Below are 14,195 nucleotides of genomic sequence, written 5' to 3' on the forward strand. Positions count from 1 at the left end.
TTTTTCTGGTTTTAATGATACTTTATATTTACGTAAACAAAAAAATTCGTATAAAAATAAGTAATCTTTAACATTTTCTTTCTTTTTTTGATGAAAAAATATGAAAGACGCCAACCGCCAACAACGGGAAAACTTTCAAAAAGCAATGAACATAACCTAGAATTCTTGCTTAAATCCTTAAATCTGATTGCTTGATTACAATAATGACGGGTTATAAAACACATCACTATAAAAACAAGAATTGAAAATCAATTCCAAAATGCGTATTTATATATTTTCTGTCACAATAATTAGTGAATTTATAATAAATAAAATTATATTCTACTCACACATTGCGGATCTTCCCCCTCGAAACGAAAGTGACTGCAGGGTTGGGTAGGTGCAATTGGTCTCGTAATGCATAAGGGTACGATCACAATACTTTTGGAGTACACGGCCGTGAAGTGTGTAAGCACCTTAAAATGAAATGCTTACCATGTGAATTCGCCTTTAGGTAAATTTCCCTTTATGACAAATACAAGAAAATTTCCCCTCTACATGAATTATAGTTTATGGAACGTCAACTGTGACTCTTACAAAGCATTAGATATTTCTTAATTAAATAAATATTAATTTATCTTTTAATCTCGAAAGTAACCGTGGTTTCCATAAATTTCAGAGCTTCGAGAAGTGCATGAGTCACTAGTGTTGCTTTCTTTCACACTAAATATTCGAGAAACAATCAAAAATGTCATCGAGAACATACATTTAGCATAGTGGTTGTAACATTTGGCGTTCATAGGCAGCTTTCTCATAACTGGTCGTCTTCATAAGCGACGTGAGTGAAAGTAACTTATTTTATTTTTAAAAAAAAACACTAATAATTTATGTTCTTTTTTTTTGTCATTTTTTCCTCGATCTATAATACATTTGTAAATTTCTGCAATTTTCTATCATAATGAGTAGGGCAAATTTTAGTTGAACTTATTTGGAACTGAAAAGGTCTTGTTAATTGACGAAAGTCTATTATTATCCTTTGCAACAATCGATTACCTTGAATTTTCAAGTTATGAGATTGGGGTATTTTTTTTCATTTATCTGTGTAATCGAATTTTCTATTTTTGTAATTTTAGAAACTAGATACTTTTCTTAAATTTTGTTTTTCTTGACACATTTTGTTTTAATTTATAATCTTTATAATTTTCATTTTTGCAGCAATCTTCTTTAATTTGTGGAGAATCATCAAAAAAAATTTCGAGCATAAGTATCATGAATGTAAGTAATTTTTCTTTGAGCTTTTAATTTCTTTGCTAAACCGCATAATTTTTGTATAACAATTTTCTATTGTTGACTTTTGAAAAATTTGTTTTAATTTCCTAGTATTTTCTTATTTTTGTAGAATATATGTTAATTTAGTGCTTTTCTGATTTAATTGAAATTAGTTTTAAAAAAAAAACGATTTTTGCTAATTTTGGAAAATATTCTCTTCTTTGCGACAATCAGTAAATTTACCAACAGAGAAATTCAAATTCAGAGGAGAATTTAGATTAGCTTGGTGTCTAAACTATTTTGAGAAACTCTGCTCTACATTACTTCCACATATACTCCCGGTAGTATTCAGAAAGTTATGTAACTTGAAACGAAAAATCATCAAAAATCTTAATAAAATCTATTCTTGGCGTTGTCAATCGAGTACTATTTTTTTTCTGCACGTGACAATAGTAAAAGCACAAACAGTGAATGTTAATGACTTCTAATGATACAATTTATTTTACTGGAACTATAGTTCACATGACTTCACATAACCTTTCGCGATAATTTTGTTTTTTAGAGAAAAAAAAGCTAATTTACAAATATTATTTTCGAAGGAAGGTAAGAAGATTTCCTTTACCTTGTAAATTTGATAGAAATTGAAAATAATTAACTTCAGTTTTATAAAAATTAAATTATTAAATTATAATAATAAAATAAGTGGAGTAAGAAAATTTAACTCCAAAATTTCAGCTTTATTTTCGAAAACTCAATAAAGAAGTACAGTTGCAATTTTTAAAAATAATTAACTATTCTATGACTTATTTATTTTTGTACTTAAATAATTAAATTCTGATAAGAATTGATTTAAAAAAGAATTTTAGTTCAAACTTTAGAAAATACATTAGAAGTGTTAAAGCAGGATTCTTTAGAAATAATTAAACAAAAAGTTTTTAAATTTCAATTTTTGACATTTTAATTGCTGTAAAAGTATCATAATATTTAAATATAAAAAATTATTAATTTGTTAGCTTCCTTAATTTAATTCAAAGTTTTTAATAATATTATTCAAAAATTCTAAAAGAATAATTGAATTTTGGAAGAGTTGCAGTTAAAATTTCATAAAATATTTATTTTACAAAAATGATTGAAATTTAAAAGATTTTATTTGGAAATTCTGAAAAAATTAGATTTTTGAAAAATAGTAGTTAACATTTTTTTAAAGATATACTTGAATTCCCGAAAATCACTTTAAATTCGCTAATAGTTAAAATAAAAAAAAATTCTAAAAATTGTTTAATACGATTTAATTATTCTCAAAAACTTTTCCAAAATCAATGATTTTCAATATCTATACAATTTTAGTAAAATTCCACAAAAGATTTTTGATAAAATTCTTCGCAAACATTCAATTTTTTTATAAAAAAATTTTTACAGAAATTGAATTATTTAAAATAGTTCATAAAATTTTTCAAAAAAAAATCAATTTAAAAACTTTTCATAAAATTCTACCTCAAGAATTCAATTATTTTCACAAGCAATAACATTTTTTTCTAAAATTCAATTATTTATAAAAATTTAAATAAAATTCCAGGCAAGAATTCAATTATTTTCCAAATTAGTTACAATTTTTCACGAGAATTCAATTATTTAAAAAGAAATAATTAAAATTCTTCTGAGAAATTTAATTATTTTCTTAAAAAATTGATAAAAATTCTTTCTTTAATTCTTCACAATTATTCAATTATTTTCCTAAATAATAAAATTTTTCAACGAGAATTCAATTATTTACAAAAAGTTAAATTAAATTCTTCCTCTCTTACACTTTGAAAAATTATTGACTTATTTTCTGAATTTCTGTGAAGATTTTAAATTAAATTTTATTAAATAATTTTATTTGTTTACTTTTAAAAATTACTTTTAAATGCAATTGCATTTTTTAGGAGAAAAATTTAGAAAATAATTGAATTTTTCAAAAATTTAGAATTAAAGTTCTCAGTTGCAATTTTTAAATCAAATTTCAAAAAGGTTTTTCATTGAAATTAGGATGAAATTTTAATTCGTGTCAAAAAATAATTAAGAATAAGTTTTTAATTTTTGGTTAACAAAAGGTATTGAATTTTTGAATAATTTAATTCAGATATTACGAAAAAATTTGTTTTTTGAAAAAATGTCATTAAAGTTTTCTAAACGTAATTGTATTTCCGAAAATAATTTAATTGAGACAACTGAAAATTTTGTCAAATTTCATTGAAGTAAATTTAATACTTTAATGAATTTTATTTGTTTACTTTTAAAAATTATTTTGACATATAATCGTATTTCTGAAGATTTCTAATTGAAAATTTGGAAAATAATTGAATTTAAAAAAAAAATTAGAATAAACTCGAGTACCACTGGAAAGTTCAATTATTTAATCAATATCTTACATTCAAGTTTTTTGAAACAAAGAAAGAAGATAGAAAAAAAGAATAAGAAATTTAGATATTCTTTTTATGAATTAAAATTTTTTTTTTTCTTTACAATAAAAATAGTGATTGTTTCAGTTTTAAAAATATTTAATTTCCCTCGTTTTGTAAATTTTGCAGGTGGTCAAAGTGGCTGAGAGGTGGTGCCGCGAAGGTGGTTAATTCACCTTTGCTTTCTTGAGATGATTGAAAGTGTATCCCGAAGAGCTTTGAGTGGCTCCAGTGGGAGCTACCACGTCCGAGGTGCAGAACTGGCGCGAGACCGGAGATTGAAGTCTCTTTCAGCGACTGTTGTTTTTCTTGATGAGACTCAACACACATTTCAACTAGACGTACGTTTCATTTTAAGTAACTATAAATTAATACTCTTAAAGAAAATTTTGAGGCAAAAATGATTAATTACGTACAGTATTTTTTAAATATTTAATTATTTATTCTCAAGCTCTTAAAAATTCATTACAGAAACGTGCAAAGGGCCAGGTTTTACTAGATCTTGTTTTTCAACACTTAGAATTAATAGAAAAAGATTATTTTGGCCTTCAATATGCGGAAAACGGTACCATCAATTCATCGAGTCCCAATCCGGATGTAATGGTGAGTATATTGCCAAAAAGTCTGATTCGAAAATTAGTAATTAGGGTTGCTGCAGGTCAGAGAATTCAGGGAAAATGGCTAAAGTTTTGTCCGAAAATGAGAAATCAAATAAAATTGAATTTTTGTAGCAACTCTGATAATAAAAAAAAAAGAATTTATTGAAGCAGATAAGTTTATCTTAATTTTACTGATTATTGCATTTTCTTTTTCAGCGATGGTTGGATCCTTCTAAACTCGTAAAAAAGCAAATAAGAAGTAAGGGTAAAGATCCTGCTTTTAAGATATTTTAAAAATTGCTGACTCGCATGCAATTAGTGATAATAAAAAGTTTTTGAAGAATTTTTCTATTTCTTTGCTTCAGGTGGACAATTTTTCTTTAGAGTGAAATTTTACGTTTCTGATCCAAGTAAATTGCAAGAGGAATACACTAGATATCAATTTTATTTACAAATTCGAAGGGACATTCTACAGGGAAGACTGCAACTTCCTTCAAGCACTGCTTGTCTAATTGCCAGTTATACTGTTCAATGTAAGAAAATTTAAGTTTTCATCAGTTTGCTTTTATTTTACTTTCTAATTTCTCTAATTTTAATTTCTTTTTATTGACTTAATTGCAGCCGAGTTGGGTGATTATCATCCGGAAGAACATGGTCCCGGTTATCTTTCTCGTTTACAGTTGATTCCCGGTCAGAACGAAGAAATGGAAAAGAAAATTGCCGAATTACACAAATTACACAAGTATGATTTTGTAGAAAATTTGAATATTTTTTCACACTTTACAAACTAAAGATATTTTATTATTTTAATTGTTTTTATAGAGGGCAGCTGCCAGCAGATGCGGAATTCAATTTTTTGGATCATGCTAAACGGCTGGACATGTATGGAGTCGAATTGCATAAGGCAAGGGTATGCATGTTTATTAAAAGAAAATGAAAATAAAAAAAGAAAATAATAATTGTGAAATAATAATTGTATTAATATTTTAATGAGGAAGAATTTTAATAAAAGAAATTCTTTTTCCTCAGGATTCGACTAACAAGGAAATACAACTAGGCGTTACATCAATAGGATTAGTTGTCTTTCAGAACAACATTAGAATCAATATATTTTCATGGTCGAAAATCGTGAAAATTTCCTTTAAGCGGAAACAATTTTTTATTCAACTCAGAAGAGAGCAGGTGAGGAATTTTGATTTTATTATTACTAGCTTTTTGCTATTTTTTTTAAATTAACTATCGATTTTTAGTTATAAAATTAGATAGACTATAGTTTTAAAAAATTTGTTTCTTTAATTTTACAGTCGGAAAATTATGACACTCTATTAGGCTTCAATATGCAAACATATCGTAGTTCGAAGAACTTGTGGAAGGCCTGCGTAGAACATCATACATTCTTTCGACTACACAGTCCTAAGATGAGACCACGACGGTTTCCACTGACATTGAGCAGTCGATTCACGTATTCAGGTCGTACGGAATTTCAAACTGTCGAAGATGGTAAACATCGAGCGAGAGTCGAAAAAACTTTTATAAGGTAATACATAGTAATTTATATTAATAATTTTATTTAATAATAATAATTATTATTTTAATGTTTGTATAAATTAAAATTGTGTGAAAGAATTAAAAGAAAATTATTATCGTAACATTGATCGCAGTGTTTCGTGCAGATCGCCAAGTAAACGATTAGTGCACGGCATAACGCAAGCTCCGAGTGTTGAGGAAAAGGGAAAAGTCGTTCCACCACCTGCCAGACCGCCGAGGCCATACGACAATAAAGTACAGTCTCTCGGTGCTCGTGAACCCCGACAAGCATGGGTTGAAGGAAATCCCAGTGATGAGTTAGTATAAAATATTAATTTTTTTATTAAAAAACGAAATTATATTTTTTCATAATTGAAGGACTCGACCTGGTTCCGTAAATCCCGTAAAGGTCCGTAAAAGTCAGTTTTTTTCAAAAAAAAAAGGTCCGTAATTTGATTGTTAATGTCCGTATTTTTAAATACTTTTATTGGTTCAAGCTTTTCCAGGGACCAATAAAAACCTTTTAGTCATCGGCGATTCAATTTAATACTAGAATTAAATGAATCTTATTCTAAACAAATTGTGAAAAGATTAATTTAAATAATTATTTTTTTCTTTTTCCTTCTATTTTATGTTTGTTGTCGATTTTTTTGTCGAGCAGTGAAGGAGGATTTTTATCTACCAGAGAAGATATTACAGCAACGCATACCCAGGGTGGAGCATTTTCTCCAGTTTTAGGATCTCGAGTCATTAGTTACGCTGATGACGACACGGCTGTCGAACGGAATATTTACGATATTCCGGATTACAGTGAACCTGCAAGTTCACCACCTCCACAGGTAAATTTCGTATTTTTTAAATTTCAAAGAATTTTAAAGAATTGTTTAAATTATTTAATTTTATTTTACAGCAAATTTTAGAAGATGGTTTGGTTGCGATTCGATTAACACCAGATGAACAAGGTAGATTTGGATTCAATGTGAAGGGCGGATTGGATTTGGAAATGCCGATTTTAGTGTCTCGCGTTGCTCCCAATACGCCCGCTGATCGTTGTTACCCGAAATTGAATGAGGGAGATCAGGTAAAAATAAATTTGCAGTGGTAGATTATTTTTTATTTAGTTTTTTTCACTTGGATTCAAAACTACGATTACATTTCAAAATATTGCAAGTCAAAAAATAAAATTCCATAAAATATAAAATTTATTTCATTTATTATATAAAATTGTATTTTTTTGCTTTTATTTCAGGTTGTTTACATAAATGGAATTGATGTAAACGGAATGATACATGAGCATGTCGTGAATTTAATTCGACAATCGCGCGACACTGGCACCGGTGAATTAACATTAACAGTACGTCCCAACGCTCTGTATAACGCTCTTGCTGGCACTGATGAAAATTCGGAGGAAGAACCACCCTACAGGTAAAAATAATTTAGAAATACAATTAGCTGAACTTGTTCTTTTTTCTAAAATGAAATAATTTTCTTCTTCTCAGATACGTACCCGATGTTCCACACACAGCAGTTGGATCCGACGCTCTTGCGCAGTCAATGCTTCTTCTTGCTGATGGTTTAGCTAGTGGAGCTCTTATCGCGCAATACGAACAACTCTACAGAAAGAATCCAGAATTGACATCGTTGGAGTCCAAGAAGCCGGAGAATCAAAATAAAAATCGATACAGGGACATTTCACCATGTGAGCGAACAAATACAGTTTCTTTAAATGCTTAAATTAAATCTTAAATCTTTAGATGCTTTCTATATTAATTAATCTATATTAATTAAAGACTTATTGATTATTTTTTATTGTTATTAATATTTATTATTATCTTTATTAATAATCGTTTTATTCCAGTAATCCGTTCGCAGTTTAAAGTTAGTTGTTTGCTTTTTTGTTTCCTAACTTTTTAAATAATTTTTCTTTTCAAATATTTTCAATTTTAAAATTAATGTATTAAAAATCTTTGAATACTTGCAAAGAATTTTGTCAAGAAATTTGAGAATAATTTACTTTCTTCGCAAAATTTTATTATTTATGAAAATAATCGAATTCTCGAGAAAAATGTTATTAAAATTTTTAAAAACCGTAATAATTAAATTATTTTAAAGAATTTCTTTGAATTTTTTTTTATAATGGAGTTTCGTTAATAGTTTAAATTGAAAATTTTGAAAGTGATTTAATTTTGTGAACAATTTCTTTCAAGTTTTTAAAATAATCATGTTTCTTAATAATTCAAATTAAACATTTAATTATTGAATTTTCTTAAAATTTTTAGAAAGTAATTAAATTCTTCTCGAAATTTTCAATTTAAACTATTAACGAAACTCCATTATAAAAAAAAATTTAAAGAAAATATAGAAAATAATTAAATTTTTCCAAATAATAGATACTGTTAAATATTTTTATTAGAGTTTTTGTAAATAATTAAGTTCTTTTAAAGAATTTTTTTTAAATAATGTAGTTTTTTAAACAATTTCAATTGAAAATTTTGAAAATAATTAAATTAAACAAAGAATTTCTTCAACTTTTTAAGATAATTTTCAAAATAATTTTTGCGATGAATTTTACTTGGAAAGGATTTCTTAAAAAGAATTTATATCAAATTTTTGAAAATAATTGAAATTATGTAAAGAAGTCAATTATTTATAAGAAAAATTTAATTCTTGACAAGAATTTGTTTCAAATTTTTGAAAATAATTGAAATTATGTAAAGAATTCAATTATTTATAAAAAAAATTTAATTCTTGACAAAAATTTGTTTCAAATTTTTTAAAATAATTAAAATCTTGCGAAGAATTTTATTATTAATGAAAATAATTGAAAACTTCCAAAAAATTTTATTTTTCCGAGATTATTTTTATTATAATTATTAAAATTTTTAAATATAATTGAAATCCGTCAAAGAATTCAATTATTTATGAAAAAAATTGAATTCTTCCGAAGAATTTTATCAAAATTTTTTTAAATAATTGAAATCCTTCGAAGAATTCAATTATTTATAAAAAAAATTGAAATCTTGACAAGAGTTTAATTTAAATTTTTGAAAATAATTGAAATCTTGCGAAGAATTTTATTATTAATGAAAATAATTGAAATCTTCTAAAGAATTTTATTTTTTATGATGATAATTGAATTCTTCCGAATAATTTTATTAAAATTTTTAAAAATAATTGAAATCCTTCGAAGAATTCATTTATTTATCAAAAAAATTAAATTCTTGACAAGAATTTGTTTCAAAGTTTTAAAAATAATTGAAATCTTGGAAAAAATTTTATTATTAAAGAAAATAATTGAAATCTTTCGGAAAGTTTTATTATTTATGAAAATAATTGAAATCTTTTGAAAAATTTTTGAAAAATAATAGAATTTTTTTAATGAAAATTTAAATTCTTTGTAGGAATTTAGTTAAGATTGTATTGAAAATAATTGAATATTAAGGAAGAATTTTATGAAAATTTTAGAAAATTATTGAATTCTTTTGGAAAATTTTATAACGTGCTTAAGAAAAAAATTGAATTCTTTCTTGAAATTTTATTGATAATAATTGAATTTTTGCAAAGATTTTACTATTTCAAAAAATAATTGAATTGTTTTGAAGGATTTATAAAAATTTTGATGTAAATAATTAAATTGTTTTGATGGATTTATAAAAATTTTGTTGCAAATAATTGAATTTTTGCAGTAAATTTTATTATTTATGAAAATAATTGAATTCTTCCGAAGAATTGTATTCAAGTTTTTGAAAATATAAACAATAATAATTAATTATGTGCTTAATAAGTAAATTTAAAAAATTTTGATTATGAAATTATTCAAAAATTTATATTTGAAATTTAAAAATGTTGTGATTTGCATAATAATAATAATAAATTGAATTCGACGTTCCGCGCGCGTAATGTTTGCTATTTAATTTTTAAAGTTATTAATATTTAACTAATATGAATATGATTATTTGACAAGAAGTGTAAAAATTTACAGATGACGTGACGCGAGTAATTTTGATGGGTTCGGTAAATGGAGATTATATTAATGCCAATTACGTGAATATGGAGATACCGGGTTCGGGTATTATCAACAGATATATAGCGACACAGGGTCCATTGTCATCGACGGTGGCTGATTTTTGGCAAATGGTTCTCGAGGCAGGCAGCACGCTTGTCGTAATGTTAACAACGCTGGTGGAACGCGGCAGAACCAAGTGCCATCAATATTGGCCACTTCTTAATGAAACGCTTACGTTAAGAAACCTCACGCTCACATCTACCTCGGAAAAAATGGAGGATACTTTTGTCTTCCGTGAATTTATACTTCGTGATATCAATGTAAGTTTTCTTATTTTATTTCAAATTCATTTTTCAATCTGTTATTTAATTTTCTCTTTTGTATTTTTTTTCTTTTCTCTAAAAATCTGCTCTCTAAAGTAAAAACCTAGTAACCGCATTTTCCGCAAGGTCGAAGTAAACTTTGACCTTGCGTAAATAATTTTTAATAATTATTAATAATAATTTTTAATTTTTGAAATAATAGACAGGTGAGGAGAGAGATATAACGCATATGCAGTATTGTGGTTGGCCAGATCATGGCGTGCCGAATGATTGGAGGCAATTTACAACGTTCACCGAACGTGTCAGGGCAGCGCGAACCGGAATCGTGGAACCTGCGGTTGTTCATTGCTCGGCAGGAATTGGTCGAACTGGTGTTCTCGTCCTCATGGAGACTGCATTGTGTTTAATAGAAGCCAATCAACCTGTATATCCTCTTGACATTGTTCGATCGATGAGAGATCAACGAGCAATGATGATACAGAATGCTGTAAGTTTTTTCTTTTTTTTAATTTTGAATCTGAAATTATTCCAAAATTGAAATTAATATTTGAAAATAATAAATTTTTTTAATTTCCATAATAATAAATGAAATTATTATTATTACTATTAATAATAATATATTATATTATTAATAAATTAGCAAAAATTTTCGCTGCCGCTCTTACTTTAGAAGATTTGCTTTTTGAAATTTAATGAAAATTCTTCATTTTTTAAAAAACATCATTTTTCTAACAGTTTTTCTTTAAATTTAATTAGTTAAACTTTTGAAATTTAATTATTTCTAAAAATTATAACTGTAATTCATCCAAAATTCAATTATTTTTTTTAAATTGTAAATTTAATTTAATTATTTGAATAATTTTTTAAGAATTTTTAAAGAAAAAATAATCTATATTAATAATAATTGTTGTATTCCGGTAATCTGTCCATAGTTTAAAGTTAGTTGCTGTTTGCTTTTTTGATTCCTAACTTTTAAAAATAATTTTTCTTTTTAAATGTTTTCAATTTTAAAATTAATGTACAGAAAATTATTGAATTCTTGCAAAGTATTTATCAAAAAATTTGAAAATAATTGAATTCATTTTAAGAATTTTATCAACATTTTTTTCAATAATTGAATTCTTTCAAGAAAATGTAATTAAAATTGTATTGAAAATAATTTAATTCTTGTCAAGAATTTTATTAAAATTCTTTAAAACAATTTAATTTTTTTGAAGAATTTATTTCAATTTTCTTGAAAATGATGGAGTTTTTTTAAGAATTTTATTAAATTTCGTAAAAATAATGTAATTTTTTAAAATAATTTCAATTGAAAATTTTGAAAATAATTTAAATTTACAAATAATTTTATTAAAAACTTTTGAAAACAATAGAATTGTTTAGAGAAATTTAATTCCAATTTTTAAGAATAATCGAACTTTAGAAATTAAGTTAATTAATCTAATTACTTAGAGAAATCTTATTGAAATTATCTTGAATCTAATTGAATTTTTTTAAAATTGTATTGAAAATTATTGAATTTCTCAAAAGAATTTTATTAATATAAAAATAATTGAATTCTTTCCAAGAATTTTACAATTTATGAAAATAATAAATTAAATTGTTTCGAAGAATTTTATCAGAATTGTTAAAAAAAAATTGAATTTAAATAATATTTTTAAAAATAATTGTATTCTTTCAAGAAATTTTATTAAAAATAATTGAATTCATCCGAATCATTGTATTATTTATGAAAATAATTGAATTTTTGCCGAGGATTTTACAATTCATAAACATAATTGAATAGTTTCGAAGAAGTTTAACTGAATTATTAAAAATAATTGAATTTTGTGAAGAAATTTTATAAAAAATTTTGAAAATAATGATTTTTTAAAAGAATTTTATCAAAATTGATGAAAATACTTGAATTTATATGATTTTTTAAAAAAATTTCATCAAAATTGGCGAAAATAATTGAATTTATATTAAAATTCTTGAAAATAATCAAATTTAAGTAATATTTTTAAAAATAATTGTATTTTTTCGAGAAATTTTTATTAAAATTGTATTGAAAATAATTAAATTGCTCTAAAAAATATTATTTATCGGAATAATGAAATTCTTGCGAAAAATGTTATTAAAATTTTTGAATAATAATAAACAAGAATATTTAATATTATTTATGTACTTAATAATTGAATTCTTTAAATTTTGAATCTGTGATCATTCAAAAATTGATGTTTATTTTTGAAAATACAACATTTTTTTAATTTAAAAAATAATAATAATAAATGAAACGTATTTAATTTATTATTATTACCTCTCTTAACTTTTACTTAAATAAATTGCTTTATTTTTAATTTCAGAGTCAATATAGATTTGTGTGTGAAGCTGTTCACAAAGCGTACAATGAAGGCATTGCAAAGCCACTTCCAGAATTCAGTAGGTGAGATTTATTATTTTTAAATTTCTCAATAGATGTGCGTACTACTTCCTTACGAACAATATTTATAAAAGTAAAAAATGTGGTCGATACAATTTATAAACTGACAATAACGCTCATCAAACCTGCTAAAACAAAAGTAAATAAGAAGAAAAAATATTTATTGTGCAGAAAATTAGAATTTACAAAAGAATTTATATATATACATACATACATAAAATATATTAAGAAAATAAATATATATATATTAGGCTATTTATATTTTTTTCTGATAGACTAGATGAATTGCTTCAAAAAAAGAAAGAAAAAAGAGTAAAAAAAGAAAATGAAGTGCATTAATATTATGCATATTAAATATGTCGAAGATTTATTAACTTACAATATTACGTTCTAGTAAATTAACAGATAGAATGACCATAAAATGAAACATTGTAAGCTGTTATCAAATAGTATTCATTGCAAAAGTGATCTTTAAAGAAAAATTATCTAATATTAATTGCTACCATTAAACTTTATTTTTAACGAACAAGGTGTTAAAATTTAATTTCTTTCGGAAAATAATTTAAATTTCTTTTCAAATAACACCAATTTTTTATTTAAACTGAAATAAATTAATTTTTCCAACTTTTAATTTATTTGGAAATAAATTAAATTTAATTAAATTTGTGGTAAAAAAAAGAATCATTTTATAAAAAACTCTTTTGAAATTTAATTTATTTCACTGTTCTATTGAACATAAATTGTAATTATGTCTTTCATAAATTTTAAGATTTAAATCTGTTTAATGATAGCCGTTATTTTTTATTGTAATTTATGTATTTGGCTCCAATTATAGAGTGAACAAAAGTGTTTCCTTTTTCATAGTGGAGAAAAAAAATTAGTAATATTGCCATTCTTGCTTAATTTTTTTGAATCCAATAAGCACAAAACTTACTTGCGTCACTGTGCCAAATTAAATGGCATTTAAATTTATAATATTATAATTATGTAGCTATACAATTTCAAAAACGAAAAAAAAAGAATTGTATTTACAGATATTTACGTAATCAAAAATCAAATTTAGCGATAGATTTTCCAGATTTTATTAATCGTACAATCAAATATTTATAAATTAATATAATTAAAAAAATTGCGATTAGAAAGAATTTGTTAAGTTACTTGAAAAAAAATGTTTTTTCCCTTTGGAGAAAATTTATTTACGCTCTACATTTTTTTTTCTTTTATCGAAAAAAATTTCAAAATATTTATTTATAATTCAAATATTGAAAAAAAACTTTTCTGATAGAAATTTACACAGAAATAAATTAATATTAAAAAAAATTAATTTCTAATTATGAAAGAAATTAAAAGAAGAATTACAGAGACTTTGAAAAAAATATGTGATATATAATCACTTTTGTTTCCGAAGGCCCAACAACAGTGCCTTTGTAAATAAATTGATATTTAATTTTAAAATAATCACACGTGAATTAATTCAATTTTGTTTTTTTGTTTTTTTTTTAATTGAAAAATTTATTTGCAGCTTTTTCATTGCATATAATTATATAGTCATATTGTATATTTTTATACTTTTATTTTTGAGCGTATTAACTTTTATAATTTATGTTCCAACAACAATAATGTAAATAG

The 14,195-nt window shown here is 24.3% G+C and overlaps 1 protein-coding gene across 7 annotated transcripts; it reads left to right on the top strand.

Annotated features, from left to right (window-relative positions):
* Positions 1–539: 539 nt before the first annotated feature.
* Positions 540–13,156, top strand: LOC122500276 (tyrosine-protein phosphatase non-receptor type 4). Of its 7 annotated transcripts, none has more exons than XM_043609128.1 (18): positions 540–817; positions 1,195–1,254; positions 3,819–4,030; positions 4,161–4,292; positions 4,505–4,553; positions 4,630–4,821; positions 4,910–5,030; positions 5,111–5,198; positions 5,318–5,470; positions 5,593–5,825; positions 5,950–6,132; positions 6,477–6,654; positions 6,726–6,896; positions 7,065–7,240; positions 7,315–7,514; positions 9,798–10,141; positions 10,347–10,631; positions 12,490–13,156. In XM_043609128.1, exons 3-18 carry the CDS (start codon positions 3,881–3,883, stop codon positions 12,571–12,573), a joined length of 2,739 nt encoding a protein of 912 aa, XP_043465063.1. In that variant the 5' UTR covers positions 540–817; positions 1,195–1,254; positions 3,819–3,880; the 3' UTR covers positions 12,574–13,156. The 7 variants fall into 7 exon arrangements, with proteins under 7 accessions (XP_043465063.1, XP_043465087.1, XP_043465080.1 ...); XM_043609152.1 differs by having other exon boundaries at positions 5,962–6,132; XM_043609145.1 differs by having other exon boundaries at positions 5,111–5,192.
* Positions 13,157–14,195: the final 1,039 nt, after the last annotated feature.

This window comes from Leptopilina heterotoma, unplaced genomic scaffold, assembly GCF_015476425.1.
Source record: "Leptopilina heterotoma isolate Lh14 unplaced genomic scaffold, ASM1547642v1 Lhet_101, whole genome shotgun sequence".
NCBI lineage: Eukaryota > Metazoa > Arthropoda > Insecta > Hymenoptera > Figitidae > Leptopilina > Leptopilina heterotoma.

What these genes read in the sequence shown, in the direction of transcription:
- LOC122500276 (XM_043609128.1), top strand. Translation starts at nt 3,881, where the DNA reads ATGATTGAAAGTGTATCCCGAAGAGCTTTGAGTGGCTCCAGTGGGAGC. An exon ending in GAGGAAGAACCACCCTACAG is followed by an intron (nt 7,241 to 7,314) that starts GTAAAAATAATT and finishes TCTTCTTCTCAG; the next exon opens with ATACGTACCCGATGTTCCAC. An exon ending in TTATACTTCGTGATATCAAT is followed by an intron (nt 10,142 to 10,346) that starts GTAAGTTTTCTT and finishes TTGAAATAATAG; the next exon opens with ACAGGTGAGGAGAGAGATAT.